Source organism: Nicotiana sylvestris, chromosome 9 (genome assembly GCF_000393655.2).
Source record: "Nicotiana sylvestris chromosome 9, ASM39365v2, whole genome shotgun sequence".
Classification (NCBI taxonomy): Eukaryota; Viridiplantae; Streptophyta; class Magnoliopsida; order Solanales; family Solanaceae; genus Nicotiana; species Nicotiana sylvestris.
This window is the reverse complement of record NC_091065.1, coordinates 3,147,050-3,163,945: the sequence shown is the minus strand read 5'-3', so window position 1 is coordinate 3,163,945 and position 16,896 is coordinate 3,147,050. Positions and strand designations below refer to the sequence as shown.

At 36.2% G+C, this 16,896-nt stretch overlaps 1 protein-coding gene across 2 annotated transcripts; it reads left to right on the top strand.

Annotated features, from left to right (window-relative positions):
- The first annotated feature begins 826 nt into the window (after positions 1-826).
- LOC104240325 (uncharacterized) lies at positions 827-16,653 on the top strand. 2 transcript variants are annotated; one of them, XM_009795156.2, is made up of 14 exons: positions 827-1,214; positions 6,264-6,427; positions 7,367-7,470; positions 8,360-8,426; positions 9,513-9,605; positions 9,685-9,849; positions 9,938-10,078; positions 10,175-10,252; positions 12,931-13,043; positions 13,130-13,190; positions 14,404-14,571; positions 14,874-14,975; positions 15,825-15,914; positions 16,107-16,653. In XM_009795156.2, exons 1-14 carry the CDS (start codon positions 926-928, stop codon positions 16,167-16,169), a joined length of 1,698 nt encoding a protein of 565 aa, XP_009793458.1. In that variant the 5' UTR covers positions 827-925; the 3' UTR covers positions 16,170-16,653. The 2 variants fall into 2 exon arrangements, with proteins under 2 accessions (XP_009793458.1, XP_009793459.1); XM_009795157.2 differs by lacking the exon at positions 6,264-6,427 and having other exon boundaries at positions 890-1,214.
- The last annotated feature ends 243 nt before the right edge of the window (positions 16,654-16,896 follow it).

The following is a 16,896-nucleotide window of genomic DNA, read 5'->3' as shown; positions in this document are numbered from 1 at the left end:
AAAATAAGGTCAAACCTCTAAATTCATAAACCAGGAAAGGATGAAATAAAGAGCTGAAATCCTAAATGTGTATTTTCCCATTCACACTTTAAAAAAACCTAACACTAATACTTGTCTCCAATAAGTTGTATTAATGTACTCTTTCTCCTCTTCAAGTTTCTTTGAACTTAAAAGAGGATAAAATTTAAATTTTCTATATAAATTTCTCAATTTGTACATCACATTTTTTCATTTCCAAAATTAAATTAGAAAAATCCAATTAATTAATTTAACCACAATTCAGCTCTCCATAATTATAATATTATAATATAATATTATAATTATAATTGTAATCCCTAAAAAACAGATCTTTATCATTCACCTTCGTCACTGCAAACCAGGCAAGAAACTATAAACCACCTATGTGGTGCACTGGATGAGACTGTTACTCCCTTAATCAGAGTTCTCAAGTTCGAGCCCTGAGTATAGAAAATTCCTTGGTAGGTAGCGCTTCCTCCAAATGGTGCCTACGCGGCGCGAATCCGGATATAGTCGTCACTACAAACCAGGCAAGAAACTACAAACCACCAAAAGGATGTGGTGCACTGGATGAGACTGCTACTCCCTTAACCAGAGTTCTCGAGTTCGAGCCCTGATTATGAAAAATTTCTTGGTAGGGAGCACTTCCCCTGAATGGAGCCTAACCGGCGCGAATCCGGATATAGTCGGGCTCCAATGCGGATACCGAACACCGGGCGGGAAACCAAAAAAAAAAAAGGCAAGAAACTACAATACATTACAGTTATACAAACTGTCAAACATTATTTTAACATTATTTTACTGATCAATCAGATTCGAAACCAACCAGAAAAAAAATAATATTAGATTCAAAATCAACATTTATATTTTGCAAAACCCTAACACAACACACACACACACACTTTCAATGGCGAATTCTCGTAGTAAACCAGTAGTAATAGACCCGATGTACTACCCAGTGATTGCTTTAATCATCGCCGTTATCGCCTTTGTTGAACTCTCCGACGCCGTCACCGTCGTTGATGTCTACCGGCTTGTTCAGTACGATATCTCCGGTGTCCCCTTCGGTTCTCGGCTCGCTGTTCTTAATCACCACGCTGGCTCGTCCTTATTTGCTTCTGGTGGCTCCGGTTCCGATCTCTCTCGTACGGTTCTCATTCTTCCGGTTAGGGAATTGGATCCCACTCTCATTAAAGGTACTGCCACGACTGTGGATTCGAAATTTCGTTCATTTTTGTGTGGAATTTAGCTTTTAGCAAATATCTATTTGTTAGGATTAACTTTTGACTTTATTAGCCTGTTTGACCGAGCTTCTGGGAGGTGCTTATTTATTACTCCATTTTTTAGGAAGTGCTTAATTTAGAGGGTTGAGATGATTGACCAAGCTTTTAGGAAAAAATTAAGTATTCTTTAGTAGTAACAGAAGTTGTTTTAAGAAGCTGAAGAAAGTAGCTTTTTCCGGAAGCACTTTTAGAACCTTGGCCTAGCAAAACATTGCTTCTCGAATATTGACAAAAATATTTTTCAAATTGATTAGCTAAACACAAACTACTACTCTTTAAAAGTACCTTGTCAAAAAACACTTCTAAAAAAAAATACTTTTCAAAATAAGCAGATTTTGGAAGTTTGGCCAAATAGGCTATATGTTCTATGCACCGGCGGTGTACAAAATCGGTCGGGTCATTTAAAAGGAATTACAAATAGCTCTATTTAATATTATTGATTGATAGCCTAAAAGAAATGGTAAGTAGCATCCTATAACATGTTAAATTACACGATATTGTAAAAAGATCATTACACTGTCAATGTATATAACTTAAATCCTTTGGTTGTAGCTGTTGTTACTGAAGAAGGGATAAGTGTGAGATTTAGTGAACCTGATTCTCATTAAAGATGCAGCTCCATATATTGATTCTGTAAAATATTTGTTATTTGGACTAAGCCATATTAATTAGTGGGACTATAGTTTAGTTATTGTGCTTATGCTAGTTTCGTAGGAGTGAGTGTGAGATTCTGGAGAATCTCACTCTCATTAAAGGTGCAACTCCATCTACTGCTTCAATATGTTATTTTCTTTCTAAATGTTTTATCAACTAGGAGATACCATGCTTAATCCGTTACTTACGTTATGTGTGTGGTAGGGATAAGCATGCGAAGGAAACCTATAACTTTAGGGAGTCTCTGATTTGCCTTAAATGACAAGTTACTCATGTACTGTTATTAAAAGTCATTGCTCTATCACTTAAACCGATGCTACGCAAGAGGTTATCACTTTATGGGCGAAGCCATGCACTTCAAAGTGTGCACATCAATGTTTGACGTGGAAAGTTATATAAAAGAAAAGTAGTGGTTCTTTGAATCTCAACGTTGACGAGTTGGATTAATATTAACATTTTTGTATATCGAATGCTGAATTAGTTATTTTAATTACGTTTGATCATTATTGTACTAAATTCATACATGTCTGGCATTCTTTAATTTTCCATGAATAGCATGCTTGACTTTTCACTTTTTCTTTAAATATTATGGACCTTGTCGCTCTTGTTTTCACTTTTAAAACACAGTACTTGCGAGTACTAGAATGATTGAATGTTTTAGAATTTCATTGTTGTCTGCTGGAATATTTGCTTTTTCAACAAGGTGAAACTAATTAGTTGGGATTAAAGCTGGATTTGTTGTTCTACTTACATTAGGTTCGGGCAGGGACAACTGTGAATTTCCGGAAACCTCACTCTCAATAGAGATGTAGTTTTTAATTTACTGCCATCAAATTATATTTTTATCTTGATTTTTTACTTCTTTTTTAACTAGTTTGTTGTTACACTAACATTAGGTCCTTGTAGCAATAAGTATGAGATTTGAAAATTTAGAGAGTTTCTAGTTTACCTTAAGAGACATTTTTGGAATGACTTACTGCATTGAAATTTCAATATTGTCCGTATACGTTTCTCAACGTCACCTATTAGTTCGGACTAAGATTAGCTTGTTGTAATTCTTATATTAGGTCGAAGTAGGAATACATGTGTGATTTAGAGAACTTATAGTCTTAACGGAGTATCTATTTGCCTTAAAAGACAAGTTATTTAGCAGTATTGGAATGACATACTTCAAAATTCCATTGTTGTTTAGGATATTGTTCGTTCAACTAGGTCAGGGGCGGATTTACATGGGAGGGGGTGGTTCACGTGAACCCATCCTCCTTTCCCTAAACCTTGTATAGCACCAGTAAATTTCAGCACAAAATACTTGAATTTGTATGGGTGAACCCATACTCAAGTGAACATTGTAATGCACTGGTAGAGAAGTGCACCTTCCATCCATCGGGTAGGTGGTTCGAATCCCCGCAATACCCTTTTTAAAGTTATCCATTATTTCACTTTTTAATTAATAAATTGGCTACATACCCATGCTCCTGGGCCCGCAGTTTAAAGTTTCCCATGCTCTTTAGCACACACGTTCTTTTTTTCTTTTCCTCTTTTTATTACTACATAACTGCTTCTTAGTCTTTCAGTTATACTTTCAAAATCCCTTAAATTAAAAATACCTCTCCACACAAAACTCTCTGGCGCTCTAAGTCTTCTGCAAATCAGCAAAATACCAACTTTTCTACCATCAAAAGTCACATATTTTTCCAGTTTCTTTATCAATCTCACTTCTTCTTTTGTTTCTTTATCTTTTTTCTTTGATTTATGAAGTTGGGTTGAAAAATAATAACGTTCATGAAGCCAGAAAATTCAATAATGGTGTTCAAATGTTTAACATCCTTTTCCAGTGGGTTATGCAAGGGTGTTCAAAGTCTATTTTTTTTTTAAAAAACTAGTAATAGTTTACCCTATACATAGTATAATTTTTCGGCGAACGATGGTCAGTTCGTCGTACATAGCTTCGCCCTGGGTGCACCCATTCTCGTGAAATCCTGGATACGCCTATGAACTAGGTGACTCCAAACAGTTGGGGTTAAAGCATAGTTTGTTGTTATACTTACACTAAATCTAGTAGGGATGGAAAAAAGTCTATTAGGTACAAATGTGAGATTTAGAGAATATCTAGGTTTAGAAGTTTCTATATTGAACTGGAATGAAATAGACTTGAATAGAATTGAATATATAAAGAGCTCATATGTCTGATCCCCATTTGGCTGGAATTTCACTGTGTATACCCATTTACATTTGGATCCCACAGTCTTACAGCAAGCCATAAAAGAAAGGAAAAATTTATACAGGTGCCCTGCGCGAAATTAACTCCTCTAAAACCTGAAATGAGGAAGGAGAAAGAAAGGAAGGACTAGCTATTCGATTGATTTACTTTTTATTACCCTGTTACTCTCTTGTTCATATATTGATTTTTAAATTTGATTCCCCCTGTGCTCTAGTATAGAGAAAGGTAGACTTCTCTTCTTAGCAAGAGAGAATGGACCTGCAAGCTCTAACCTAACAGAAAAAACCCCTCTAGAGAAATGGCCCCGATGCCGGACTCCTTTGTGAATCAGTGCTTTCCTTGTCTTCAAGAGTTCGATTAATTGATCTCTACTGCTGTTTGCTGACCTAACAAAGTTGTCTAACCCACAGAAAGAGTTGGAGGCGGCTGAGCACATCCCACAAGAGTCAAGCCCAGAAAGCATGGCAAGTCATTCGCCAATCCCAACTAGTCGGGGTTAAAGCTCCGTTGTTGCGACACTTTAGATCTGGTAGAGATAAGAGCGAAAGAAACTCTTTGCCTTAAGTGACGAGTTACTTGCAAGTGTTGGGATAAAATGGACCAAAATAGAGCCCTCGATGATTTCTCGGTTATTACAAAAGAAGAAAAGAATATCAACCAGAATAGATCAAAGTATATAGAGAATTCCTATTATTGACCAACTCGTCTGAGATTGAGATGTAGTGGATTGATATATTTTTTTTCAAGCTCTAAAACTAAACAGGATTGGTTCAAAGATTAGACATTGGATCACTAAAATGATTGAGACACTTGCTGACCATGGTTGAGCTAAGAAGTTTGGGGGGTAATCAAACTATTTTATTTATCACCAAAGTAGCAATTACAAAACCAGAGATTTAGCTACCTCAGCTAGCTGTCCCAAAAAAACCAACCAACAAATTAAGAACTCTATATACTTATTAAGAGAACCGGAAGCACACCTATTAGAGAGTGTCTCTTCTATCTGTTCTGTAATTACTGATAGAACACTAAGAATAGGAACCTAACAGCTCCTAAACTAACCAACTAAAAGAAGAAAGACTGTAACAAACTTCTAACTCCAGCAGATGCCCCGGTATTGCACACATAGGCACCAGTTCTAGCAATGCTTTCCCAATCTCTTCCCCTCTTCTCAAAGATTCTCTGATTTCTCTTTAACCAAATAGCATGGACAGTTTCAGCATACACCATTTTGAAGACCTGAGCTGTTTGTGATTTCTCGTTCTGTCTTCTCAAAGATTCTCTAATAATTTGCAATGCATAACCCTGATAAAATGTGACGCAGGGTGATGATTAGATAGCAAAGCTAGTGTTGGTTTTGTGAACTAATAGTGAAAGTGCAACATCGGTATAACAAAAAGATATGTCGCCAACAAATGCCGATCTATCCTCTTCAGGATCTTCTTGCACAATGCTTATGAGTAAGCTGTTTTGAAGATAGAGTAAGGCCATGTGAATGAGAGGAGAAAAGGGAAGCTAGTAATTTGGGGTGGAGGGGGGCGGGGCAGAGAGGCTGGATAGAGAAGAAGGTATAAACATAGTGGATAAGTTTGTTTAAGGCCTCACAAACTGACCGAGAAGATTATTGTTCTTCTCTTCACCAAAGTAACCATGTTAGAATGAATTCAGCACATTTGTTAACGACCTTCACTCATTGAGGCTTGGTCATGATTCAATTCCAAAAAATCTACAAAAGAGTTACTTACTACAACAACAACAACACTGCAATTCTAGACAAGTTTAGGTTAGCTATATGAATTCTTACCGTCCATGTTGCTCTATTTAATCTCGTCTCAGTCCAATATTATTAGAAATTAGTTTTTCTAGTAATAGAAGATTAAGATCTTTAATCTGACCATATTTCTTATGGTGGTATTTTCTTATAACAAATAAAAACACATTTTATTACTTTCTAGCTGTTCCTTGCTCGAAACATTACTAACCTTGATTGTGCTGATCATGTTATAGTACAACTCTCTGTTCCTCATGTAATACATATTTAGATTGTCTCTTCTGATGGGCTTGTCCTTCTATTGGCTCTTATTCAGAATATATTGAACAGAAAAAGCTATTAGGGGGTCTACTGCTTTTACTCCCCCCCAAACTTAGTCCAGAAAATCTAGACAACGCATTTGGTGCTGATGAGGGTATTAACAGCCTGATGAGCAAATTGGCTGAGTTGGAACGGTTGCTTACACATTCTAATATCCCTGTGAGTGCAATGAATCATCCATGCTTTTTTGTCCTTTTGGCATATCTATGCGGCACAATGCATGTTATGCGTAGGACATCCTTCATCATGTACCATGAGTTATATTTGTCTAGTGCTACTTGGGCGTGATTATTTTACCTTAATTAGTTTGAACTTTTTATTAAATCATTTTTATAGTCATACTTGACGTTTGGTTACTCTTATCAAAAGCTTGATGTTTGGTTACTGGATGGATAACTAAATCTCATGAACTAGTAACCAGCTATTAGTGTAACAAAGCAAATAATTCGTAAATGACAATTTGTTTCCTGCAATCACTTTTTTCGAATAATCAATGGCAATCTATATAATCTAGACCAAACAAGTCATGGCTGTGATTCCTTAGTTGGTAGCAGAAAATGCTGAAACATTGTTTCTGTTAGTTTCTATGAAAGAGAAGAGTTCAATCAAGGAGGGGTGGAGATGTCTGTAGACTGTGTTTCAGAGGGGAATAGAGGGAAATGTCTTTTGTGTTTCTTTTAAAAATTGCGCTTGAAGCTTCTGTTTCTGGCTAGAGATGAGAACAAACAAGGAATATTATGTAATGTGGCAGCCCTTAAGTCCAACCTTTCTGTTGTTGGCATACTGGTTCATCCTTCCTCAGAGTGATGAAGAGCAAATTGAAATATTTTACTTACTATTTGGCATGTTAACTATGAGTGTGTCTAGTTCACATTAAATTTGGTAATAAGTCCTCTCCCAAAGATAGAGAAATTATAGTCTCTTTTGCCTTGAAATAGTTTTTACCACCTATCTTTTGTTCAAGGAGGCTACTCCCATTCCCTTACTTCTGTTGTTTGAATAGTTCTAATTTATGTGGATATCCTTCATCTTGAATTTTTTCAATTTTTTATCGTTAACAAAATAGTGAATTTTCAACCTTTTGAAATTCTGGTGCAGTATCCTGTATATTTTGCTTTCGAGGATGACAATATCAATGCTGTACTAGCTGAAGTTAAGAGAAACGATGCTAGTGGTCAACCTGCAACAGCTACCACAGGCGGGTGAGTTGGAATCTCATTTTTTGTTTTCGAGAGAAGAGTTGCCTCTTTTGTTTGGTGTATGTATGCTAAAACATTAAAAAGATTAGAATGTGTCGTAGAGATATTTTACATAGTCTGGACAAATTTCTGTCTACTGTAAAAGTGCTTGTGAATTGGGCACATTGTAATGGAGCTAACAAGCTCATTTTTGTTCTTACTATCTTTTGTACTATTTGCATCTACTTGATGCCGTTAATGAAACCACTTACTTCATCTGAAAAAAGTGCTTGTGAATTTTAAGCCATCTTTAATCATTATCATATAGTTAAATGATTCCATTAAATTTTATTCTTGATCTAATCCCATTTGGTATTTTCTTGGTCAATGTAAGTGTTAATTTGAGAAAAAAGTTTGGCTTACTACCTGACTTGACTCTGTTGGTAATGAGCTCGTTCACCAAAATGTTAAAAAAATGAAAGTGAAAAAGGAAAAGGAGGGTCCTATAATTTCGTGCAACACGATTGTTGAGCATGGATACATGCTCTGGTTTGACTTCATGACTTGCATATTATTTGTATAGTAGAATTTAAGTAAATACTGAAGAATGTATGCAGTCTTGTTATGGTAGAGAAAACACCAACTTGATGTGTACTTTTTGCTGTATCTAAATTCTTGCAAAAACTTGAGTGGGTCCATAAATTATTATTTGTTTGACTGTATCAAATATTTGTGATGCCCCAACATGGGAAAAATGGGGCAGCACAAGTTTTGGTATTTGAGGTATCCTTTCTGAGATTGGATGTCAATATGAATGTGCAAACTTGTTTGATGTCGTGTTGACGAAGGTTCAACTTATTTCTTTTTCGTGATAAATATCTTGTTAATGATTCAGTTAATCACATGTCTACAGCTACAAGCTTGTTGTTGCTGCCTCAGATCCTAAGAGAATTGCGTCCCCCAACATTGCAAATATTCAGGTTCTAGTTCGCAGCTGTTCACCTCCTCGTTTTTTAAATAGGAGCAGTTGGATTTACTACGACTCTTAAATTGATGTTTGTTTTAGGAATATTGACTTGACTTAATTGCCTACGGTGTTAGATGCTTGACATACAACCTTTCTCGTCCGTCTTAAAAAAATCGACCTGTTTTTTTTAAATAACAAGTTTATATCGCTCAAATCAATGCATATTACTATAACATCAGGTCATTTCAAATTTGATTTGACATCTCTCAGCTCACTACTGCTTAAATTGAGCGACATGGTCAATGAGGATTCGTATAGCCGAACCCAATTGCTTGAGATTGAGGCGTAGCTGCTGTGAGCTTTCATGGGAGCTACATATGGTCTTGGCTTTAATTTCTTTTTCATAATTGTTATGGTTCTTTATTTTGTACACTCAGTTTTTTTTTCCGATTTTTATGAATCTCTATGTACTTAGGATTCTGTTTTCTTTACTTTGATTTCCATATAATAGTCAAGCAAATCAATTGAGTGCATGTAACTCTTTTTGCTTCCTTATAGTAGTCAATCATATCAGCTTTGTACATTCAATTATTTGGCCTTTCTTATTTTAGTAGTTCAATCATTTTAAGTATAGATGAATGCATTCATGCCGACCCAACTTATTTGGGACTAAGGCGTGGTTGTTGTTGGATGCATTTTCTATGAATCTCTATGTACTCAAATTTATTTGTTTCTATACATTGCTTTCCTTATAATATAGTCAAGCAAGTCAATTCAGTACATTGAACTCTTTTGTTTACTTATAATAGTCACTCAAATCAAAGCTTAATACATTGAATTCCGTTTTTCCTATTTTGGTAATGAAATCATTTTCAGTCTCTATGGATGCATTTCCTTATTGTACTAACCCAAAATGTTTTCTGTTTTATATTACCATAATCCTATTGTATCTCCTCCTTCTTGAATTATATAAGACTAAGAATTATACAGACTAATTTCTAAAAATAATGGGCAGGGCATGGGTTTACAGCTACTTTAATTAATCAATGAAGTAGAATGTTGTTTGAAAGTTCATTTATCAGTACTTGTTAAATGTCAGGGATGGTTACCAGGACTTAAAGTTGATGGAGACTCAAATCAACTCCCAACTATTGCCATAGTGGCTTCATATGACACATTTGGGGCTGCACCAGTAAGTTATGACTCTCTCTATTAAGTTTTGAGCTGTTATAATAAATGACCTTAATCACTTTTTATCATTGAATTTACAGACATTGTCAGTGGGAAGTGATAGTAATGGAAGTGGTGTAGTGGCACTACTTGAAATTGCTAGGTTGTTTTCTGCTCTATATTCAAATCCTAAAACTAGAGGTAGATATAATTTACTCTTTGGATTGACATCTGGTGGACCGTATAACTACAATGGAACTCAGAAGGTGCACCACTCCTTCCCAAAATTTTTGTCCTGTCCTTTTAAGTTGCAGCTGTCTCGTTCTATCCTTTGAATGTGTAAGCTTTCTTCAGTGGCTTCGGAGTTTTGACCAGCGTCTACGTGAGAGTATAGACTATGCTATCTGTTTGAATAGTGTTGGGTCCCTTGGCAATGAGTTACATCTTCATGTCTCCAAACCTCCAGAAAATGCCTACATACAGCAGATATTCCAGGTATGCAAATGGCGTCTAAGGGAGAAAGCTAGGAGAATTTTATATTTTATCACTTCTACTGCTGCCCTTTCTTGTCTGAAGAACTGATATTTGCAGGGTTTCTCTACCGTAGCAGAAGAATTGGGCCTTCAAGTTGGTCTTAAGCACAAGAAAATAAACATCTCAAATCCTCGAGTAAGTACATATACCGCTTAAAGAAAAATGCATATCCCTGCTTAGATGGTCAGACATAATGTATTGTTTTCTTGCCCTGTTCTCGCACTCTTGGAACTCCACCTATCTGAGATTCACATTCCGTTCTAAGTCTGGATAAAAGAGGAGAATTGTGGTAGGCTAAAGGTCAGCGGAAAATTGTCTAACAATGATAAATCCTCCAGATACGGTCTGAGAGTGGAATGTACTGTATGGAGTGGAATTAATATGTAGATTCATATAACCAACTAGTTTGTGGTTGATGGATTGTTGATTGGTTATTCTCAAACCCCTAGACCAATGTTAGAGCTTCAGAATCTTACATTAGAAATGATGTTTAAATTTGTTGTTTCTGCTATGTCTGCAGTTCAAGCTTTGTTGGCTGCTTTCTGTTGTGGTGATACAGCTTTCATTTACTTATGTGAAGTATGGTTTTGCAACTCTCTTTCCAGCCCTAAACATTTGTACAAACATATACGAGGAGACTGCTTATTTCACCCAGAGCTAGAAGCATACCCATTTATTTTGGACCATACTTGTTCTTACTGCTTTTGTCTCTAATGGCATCAACAATTTTTTCACTTGAAATGAAACCCTTGTCACTGTTTATGGTAATGTAAACGCTGGTATTGAAAAAAGAAAATAAAACTGGTTATTGTGGCTCAAGGCCTGCCCTTAGGTGTGATTGAAGCAGTTATTATTCTTGCAAACATGATAATACCAGAATGAGATTTGTGTTCAATGTGCAGTTTGGTCACAATCACAGATCTCATTGACTTCATGGCTTTGTGCATATGTGATGATTTCCTAATGCTATTTGTGCGATTGTAGTAACTTAGTGGCCATTCCCCTACCCCCACTTGGCTTTGTGCAGATTCGGTGATTGGCTGGTGCTATTTGTGCGAGTTTAGTAACTTAGTGGTCATACCCCCCCCCCCCTGCCCTAAAACATCTTTGTCTTTGAGACTAATAATTTGTTTGAGCTATGTGAAATGCTCGATTTACCATGTTGAAATCGAACTTCTAGGCGAAAGTAAAAGAAACATAGCAAAAGGCTTCTTATGCAGCATCATTTTCCCGAGAGTGGAGATAACCTTCACATCTGATCTTATGCAAAGAGAGACATCTCCATACTCCTTTTTAACCACCCTCCATGTATTATCATTTACATGAATAAATTAACCTTGATGGAAGAATCTGGAAAGAAATATTTAATCGCGTTTCACTGCTCCAAAATGATCACCCCAGTGTTGTAAAGAGCGTGAAGCGAGGAAAAGCGACAAGCCCCTTTTCGCTTAAAGCGTGAAGCGAGAAGCGAAACGCTCGCTTTTTTGAAGTGAAGTGGAATTTTTTAAAAGATATAATAAATATTGAAACAAAAAAAAGGCAGTAAGAACTAAGAAGAACTGAAACGAAAAAGAAGGCAGTAAGTAAGAAAAAAATTGGGCAGCATTTCGCTGCAATTTAAGACTGAAACAGTGAAAGAAAAAGAAGAAGAAGAGAATGAGAAAAGAAGAACTGAAGGGAAAAAAAAAATTGGCAGCATTTCGCTGCTAGTTTGAAACTGAAACAGTGAAAGAAAATGAAAAAGAAGAAGGAGGAGGAAGAAGAAATCACATACCTGGGCTTGAACTTAATGAACTTGAACTTGAAAAGTGCTGAAAATGGGAAACCTAGTTGCTGTTTCTCTGCTGCCAGATGATGTTTTGAAAAAAGACAGTTTTTTTAATTTAATTAACATTGGCAGCCACTTAATATAGCGAAGCGCTCGCTACTGTCGCATCTCGCTTCAATCGCTTTTCTCGCTTTTTTGGCTGGAGCGCACGCTTCATATCACCTGCTACGCTTCACAACACAGAAGCGACTATGGGGCCTCCTCGCTTCGCTTCGCGCTTTAAGCGCTGAAGCGAGCGCTTTTCACAACACTGGATCACCCCTAGTCAACATGCTTATCCCTGTCATTCTCAAATAACACTCTCCTTTACCTACTTCTCCCCACCTTGGCTTATAATTCCGAACAGTTCTCTGCGGAAACTCATTGCTCTTTTTCCCCTTCAGAAAACTTGGAAAAGATTTTATATAAAGTGAATAGAATGAATTTTTCAGCCGTCCTTTCCTTATCTAATCTGCAAAGTAGCTTTAGGAAATCTTTGGAGTTGGATGAAGAATGTAGCATGAAGTTGAGGAAACGGAAGATCCTTTTCCTGTTTCCATATTGCCTAGTAACTACAAATGCATTTTTTTTTTGATGACCGAGAAATCCGTCTGGGGCCGATCCTTTGGACCAACCGCAGCCTTCGAAAATTTTGCATGCATCATTAATCTGTAATTTTGTCATGGATAAAAGTTAAGCCCTTTACTCATGTAATCTGTGTATAAGTTTTTGACAATCGCAGTTCGTTTGGGTAAAATAAGCCAGCTAGAGAGCTTGTTCTAAGCTATTTTATTGACTATTTCTTGACAGTCACTTTCTTTAGACTAGAGCTAGACACTACATTTCCCACTTAAACCTGAATAGTCTCTAGAGTTTCCCTGTTTAAGCTACTAAGCTTGTTTTTACTGGTTAATAAAGCAGTCAGATATACCATCTTTACTTGTTTAATTGTTTTTGTATGCGATGTTTAGTCTTTTTACTGTGCTAAAACTGCTAAATGGTGTAGGTAGCCTGGGAGCATGAACAGTTTTCAAGGTTGAGAGTCACTGCAGCAACACTATCTGAACTTTCTGCTGCACCTGAATTACTGGAAAGCACAGGACATCTGGCTGATAACAGGTTGTGGCTTAGCTTCTAATACCTCTTTGTTCTATTTTTGTATCTTCTCTGACGGCCATTTGCTGAACTCCTGGTTTCCTGTGTAGACATTTTGTCAGTGAAGCCTCAATCATACGAAGTGTCAAGCTTGTTGCTGAAAGTCTAGCGGTAAGGACTTTAGCCTACCTCTTTTCCCCTGGAGTACGAAATTTTTGTCTCAGCCGTTGCAACTTCTAATTTTGTACACTGAAAAAACCTTTAACTTCCAATAATGAAGTTCTCTTCTATATGAGAAATAAGCAGTGGCAGTCTAACCGTAAACTTGAGAAAGAAAGACAGGAACTTTTTGGCCTCTTATAGGTCTGGTCTTGTCATGCATTATCCTTTTGAGACATAGTCGATTCTCATCTACATATTCTGTTCAACATCAAAAAGCATAACTTTATAATTTGAAGTATGATCATACTTCTGAGACTATTGGGCAGATAGTGGTTGCAGTCTTGGTTTTTCTTGTGGTTTTGGGGATCTCTTGATGTTATGCTAGCGGAACTAGTCTATAGCTAATAAAATCAGTTTAAATCATAATTTAATAGCTACCCTTAATCTAGAATAATTCCAGAGTTGCTCTTCTTTGAAGTTCTCTTCAGGTTTCCCAAGTTTACAATTGAGCTCAGGCCTAATAGTCTGGAAATTTTCTGCTGGTTCATGAGTATTATTGCATCTTTTCCTTTAATTAATTAAATGAGCAACATGATTGAATTTTTAGTATCGGCTTGTATATGGGGGTTCCCCCATCATTAATTAAACTATTTACCTTATCAAAAAGAGAGAGATTGAATTTTGAGTAGTTCTGTCAGTATATATATTTGAGATTTTCTGGAGGAGGACTTTATGAAAGATGTATTTATTGTCTTCATTACATTGCTTGGTCCTTAGCGTCAAGGAAAATTCCTGATTGTGATATGCATCTTCTGCATCATTTTTTTCTTTGGGGTGGGGAGACTGTATTTCAGAGGATGATCATTTTGCATTAATATATGTAGGATGTTGTTTTGCATGTCTTCTATTATAGAGAACAGATGATTTTGATATCCTGAATTACTTCTGAAGAGAAGAGTGGGGTGATTGATCAGCTGGTTCAGAATTTTAGATTACCAAAAAACATTTTTCATATATGTTTCTTTCTCCTTTATTCTGCAGCTTCATGTGACTCAGTTTTTTGTAAACCTTCTTTTAGGTAATCAGAAATCTGTTCTGGTATTTTGCTTATTTCAAACATTTGTCTTAACATGAAGTGAGCTGTCTCATGCATTAGGAATACCGCTTTTTAGCAGACAACAGTAGTTTCACAAGTTTGTTTAACAAATTTCTTTATATGCAGAGACACATTTATAACCAGGAGCAGAAAAACATAAGCATATTTGCAGACGATAGTAGTTTAGCCGTCAATCCTTCCTACATAAGGTCTTGGCTAGATCTTTTATCTACAACACCTCGAGTGGCACCTTTTCTTTCAAAAAATGACCCGCTTATTAAGGCACTGGAAAAGGTATGTTAGAGGCATGTTACGCTTAAATTTTGTGTTTAGTTAATTGTTTCTTTTTTCCCTTTCAAATAGTCTCATAATTTCTTGGTTGTATATTATAAAGGACATCTTCGTGTATATCACTATCGCTCATTATGATGGCCTGCCTTTGTCATTTTGCTTTGGCAATTAATGTTTCTGACTTTATTTTCTCTTATATATATGACCCTAGTATACACTTTAATTACCGACATTGAGTTTCTTAAGGTGGTATCTGTACCTCTTAGTTTCTTGTTTTGACCAATATGTGCTCTCAATGTCTGCAGGAATTAGCTGATCATACTGCAGAGGTGAATGTACAGCATGAGACTCTAGATGGAATGTTCACTTTTTACGATTCAACTAGTGGCAAGTTGCATATATATCAGGTGCGTAAATATCTCCACATTTTCTGTTAGCTTTGCTCATGGCATCCTAACATTATGGAAATAATTGTACTGTCTGTAACAATTCGAAATGCAAGTTGCATATACAACAACAACCCAGTAATAATCCCACTACTGGGGTCTGAAGTTGCATATATATATATATATATATTTTTTTTTTTTTCCACCCTTTCTTTTAGCCTTGCCCCTGGCTAATACTTGTATAATTCTGTAAAACTTTAAAATGCAAATATCTACTTAAGTAAAATGATCAAAAATATTTTTGTTTAATTTTCTCGGAGTGCCCCCAATGTTACCAAGAAGTTACTAATTCTGACCTACCATTAGAAGCAAATGACTTCTCTTCAGCTTGTGGGATGCAGAAAGATAAAGGAGACACAGGAATAATTGTGAGGTTTGCTTTTCGAGGGACCAGTTTTTACAGTAGTATACATGTTTGCATATAGTTCACTCTGTTTTTTCACACTCCAAAGAGTTATTATATGGGCATAGAGTGTCGTATTTGCACAGCCCTCTTCTTGCAGCAGTATTCCATGTTTCATGTTGTGATGAATATGTGCATCTCCAACCACTTATTTTCATCAAGAAAAATAAAGGAATTATCTCTGAGACTCTGACCACTGTGGTTTCAACATTTAGGACCTATTGTTTTAACTCTCAGTTTTCCTATTTCACTGATTGCTTATTTTATGCCTTACTGGTCCATACTTTTTGTTTAACACCCATATCTATATAGTCAATTGTGTCTGCTTGTTAATCGTCTGCAGTTAAATCTACATTTCTTCAGTTATTTACCTGTACAAATAACTGATTAAATTGTTCTCATTGCAGGTTGCCAGCGTGACATTTGACTTGCTTTTGCTGTTGGTACTAGGATCATACTTGATTACACTTTTCAGTTTTCTTTTTATCACCACCAGGGTACGTCTTCTGGTTTTACTTGATCCTGATTCCCTTATCTTGGTTACAAATTTTGTGCTGTTCCGAACACAACCATTTTATTACAGAGACGAAAACTTCCTTGTTTTATTGTACCAATTAAAATATGTAAATATAAAGAAAAGAAAACTGAATATAAACTCATCTAACCAATCTGATGTTATTGCTAAACAGGGTCTTGACGATCTTATTAGTCTATTTCGTCGTCCCCCATCACGGAAAGTAAAAGCTGCTTAATTCCTGAAGCAGGACTTCTCTGCATCAGGTGCTTGCAAATCAAGAAGCAGGTGTTTCTTTTTTGTAACCTTAAGGAAGATTGTCTTGACCTAGTTGCTTCCTATTGATACTGTGGTCCAACAATCATATTTTAAACTTTTAGCATTCGATGGAAAAGTTCCACTTTTGCTTTGACAAATCAATAGGGTAATGCAGTCATTTTTTTCTGCTGAGATGAGGATGTAATTCTCACAGGCGGCTTTTCTCATAGAATTAGCAGTCCTAAAATTTAATCTTGCTGATGTATCAATTTTGACAGAATGTATTTATGTTCTGAAAAGGCTCAGGAGAATTTGCTCTGTTAGAAGATCATTCGTTTGCTGACAAACTAGATTTTTGTATTAATTGTCTTGCTTTGAAATAGCTCCTTCCATGTTGAAAGTATGCATATTGTATTGAAAGGCCACATCTCGAATTCAAACTGCAAAACGAGGATATTGGTGAACTACTTTGTCTTTGATATTTGCTCGTACCTTCTTTATCACCCATTTTCCATCCCATGTTACTCGGTTTGAGATTTACTTTCACAAGGTCGGGGTAAGGCCTGCGTATACACTATCCTCCCCCGATCACACGTGTGGAATTACATTGGATTTGCTGCTGTTGTTATGTTTGTACCAATCTAATGAATACATGAGACATGTATTCACATACACTAATTATTAAGTTATAGTTAATTAATATACAT

Excerpts from the sequence above, each read along its gene's own strand:
- LOC104240325 (XM_009795156.2), top strand. The coding sequence starts at position 926 with ATGGCGAATTCTCGTAGTAAACCAGTAGTAATAGACCCGATGTACTAC. Across the intron at positions 10,079-10,174 it reads ACATACAGCAGATATTCCAG|GGTTTCTCTACCGTAGCAGA; the intron begins GTATGCAAATGG and ends TGATATTTGCAG. Across the intron at positions 13,044-13,129 it reads GGACATCTGGCTGATAACAG|ACATTTTGTCAGTGAAGCCT; the intron begins GTTGTGGCTTAG and ends TTTCCTGTGTAG.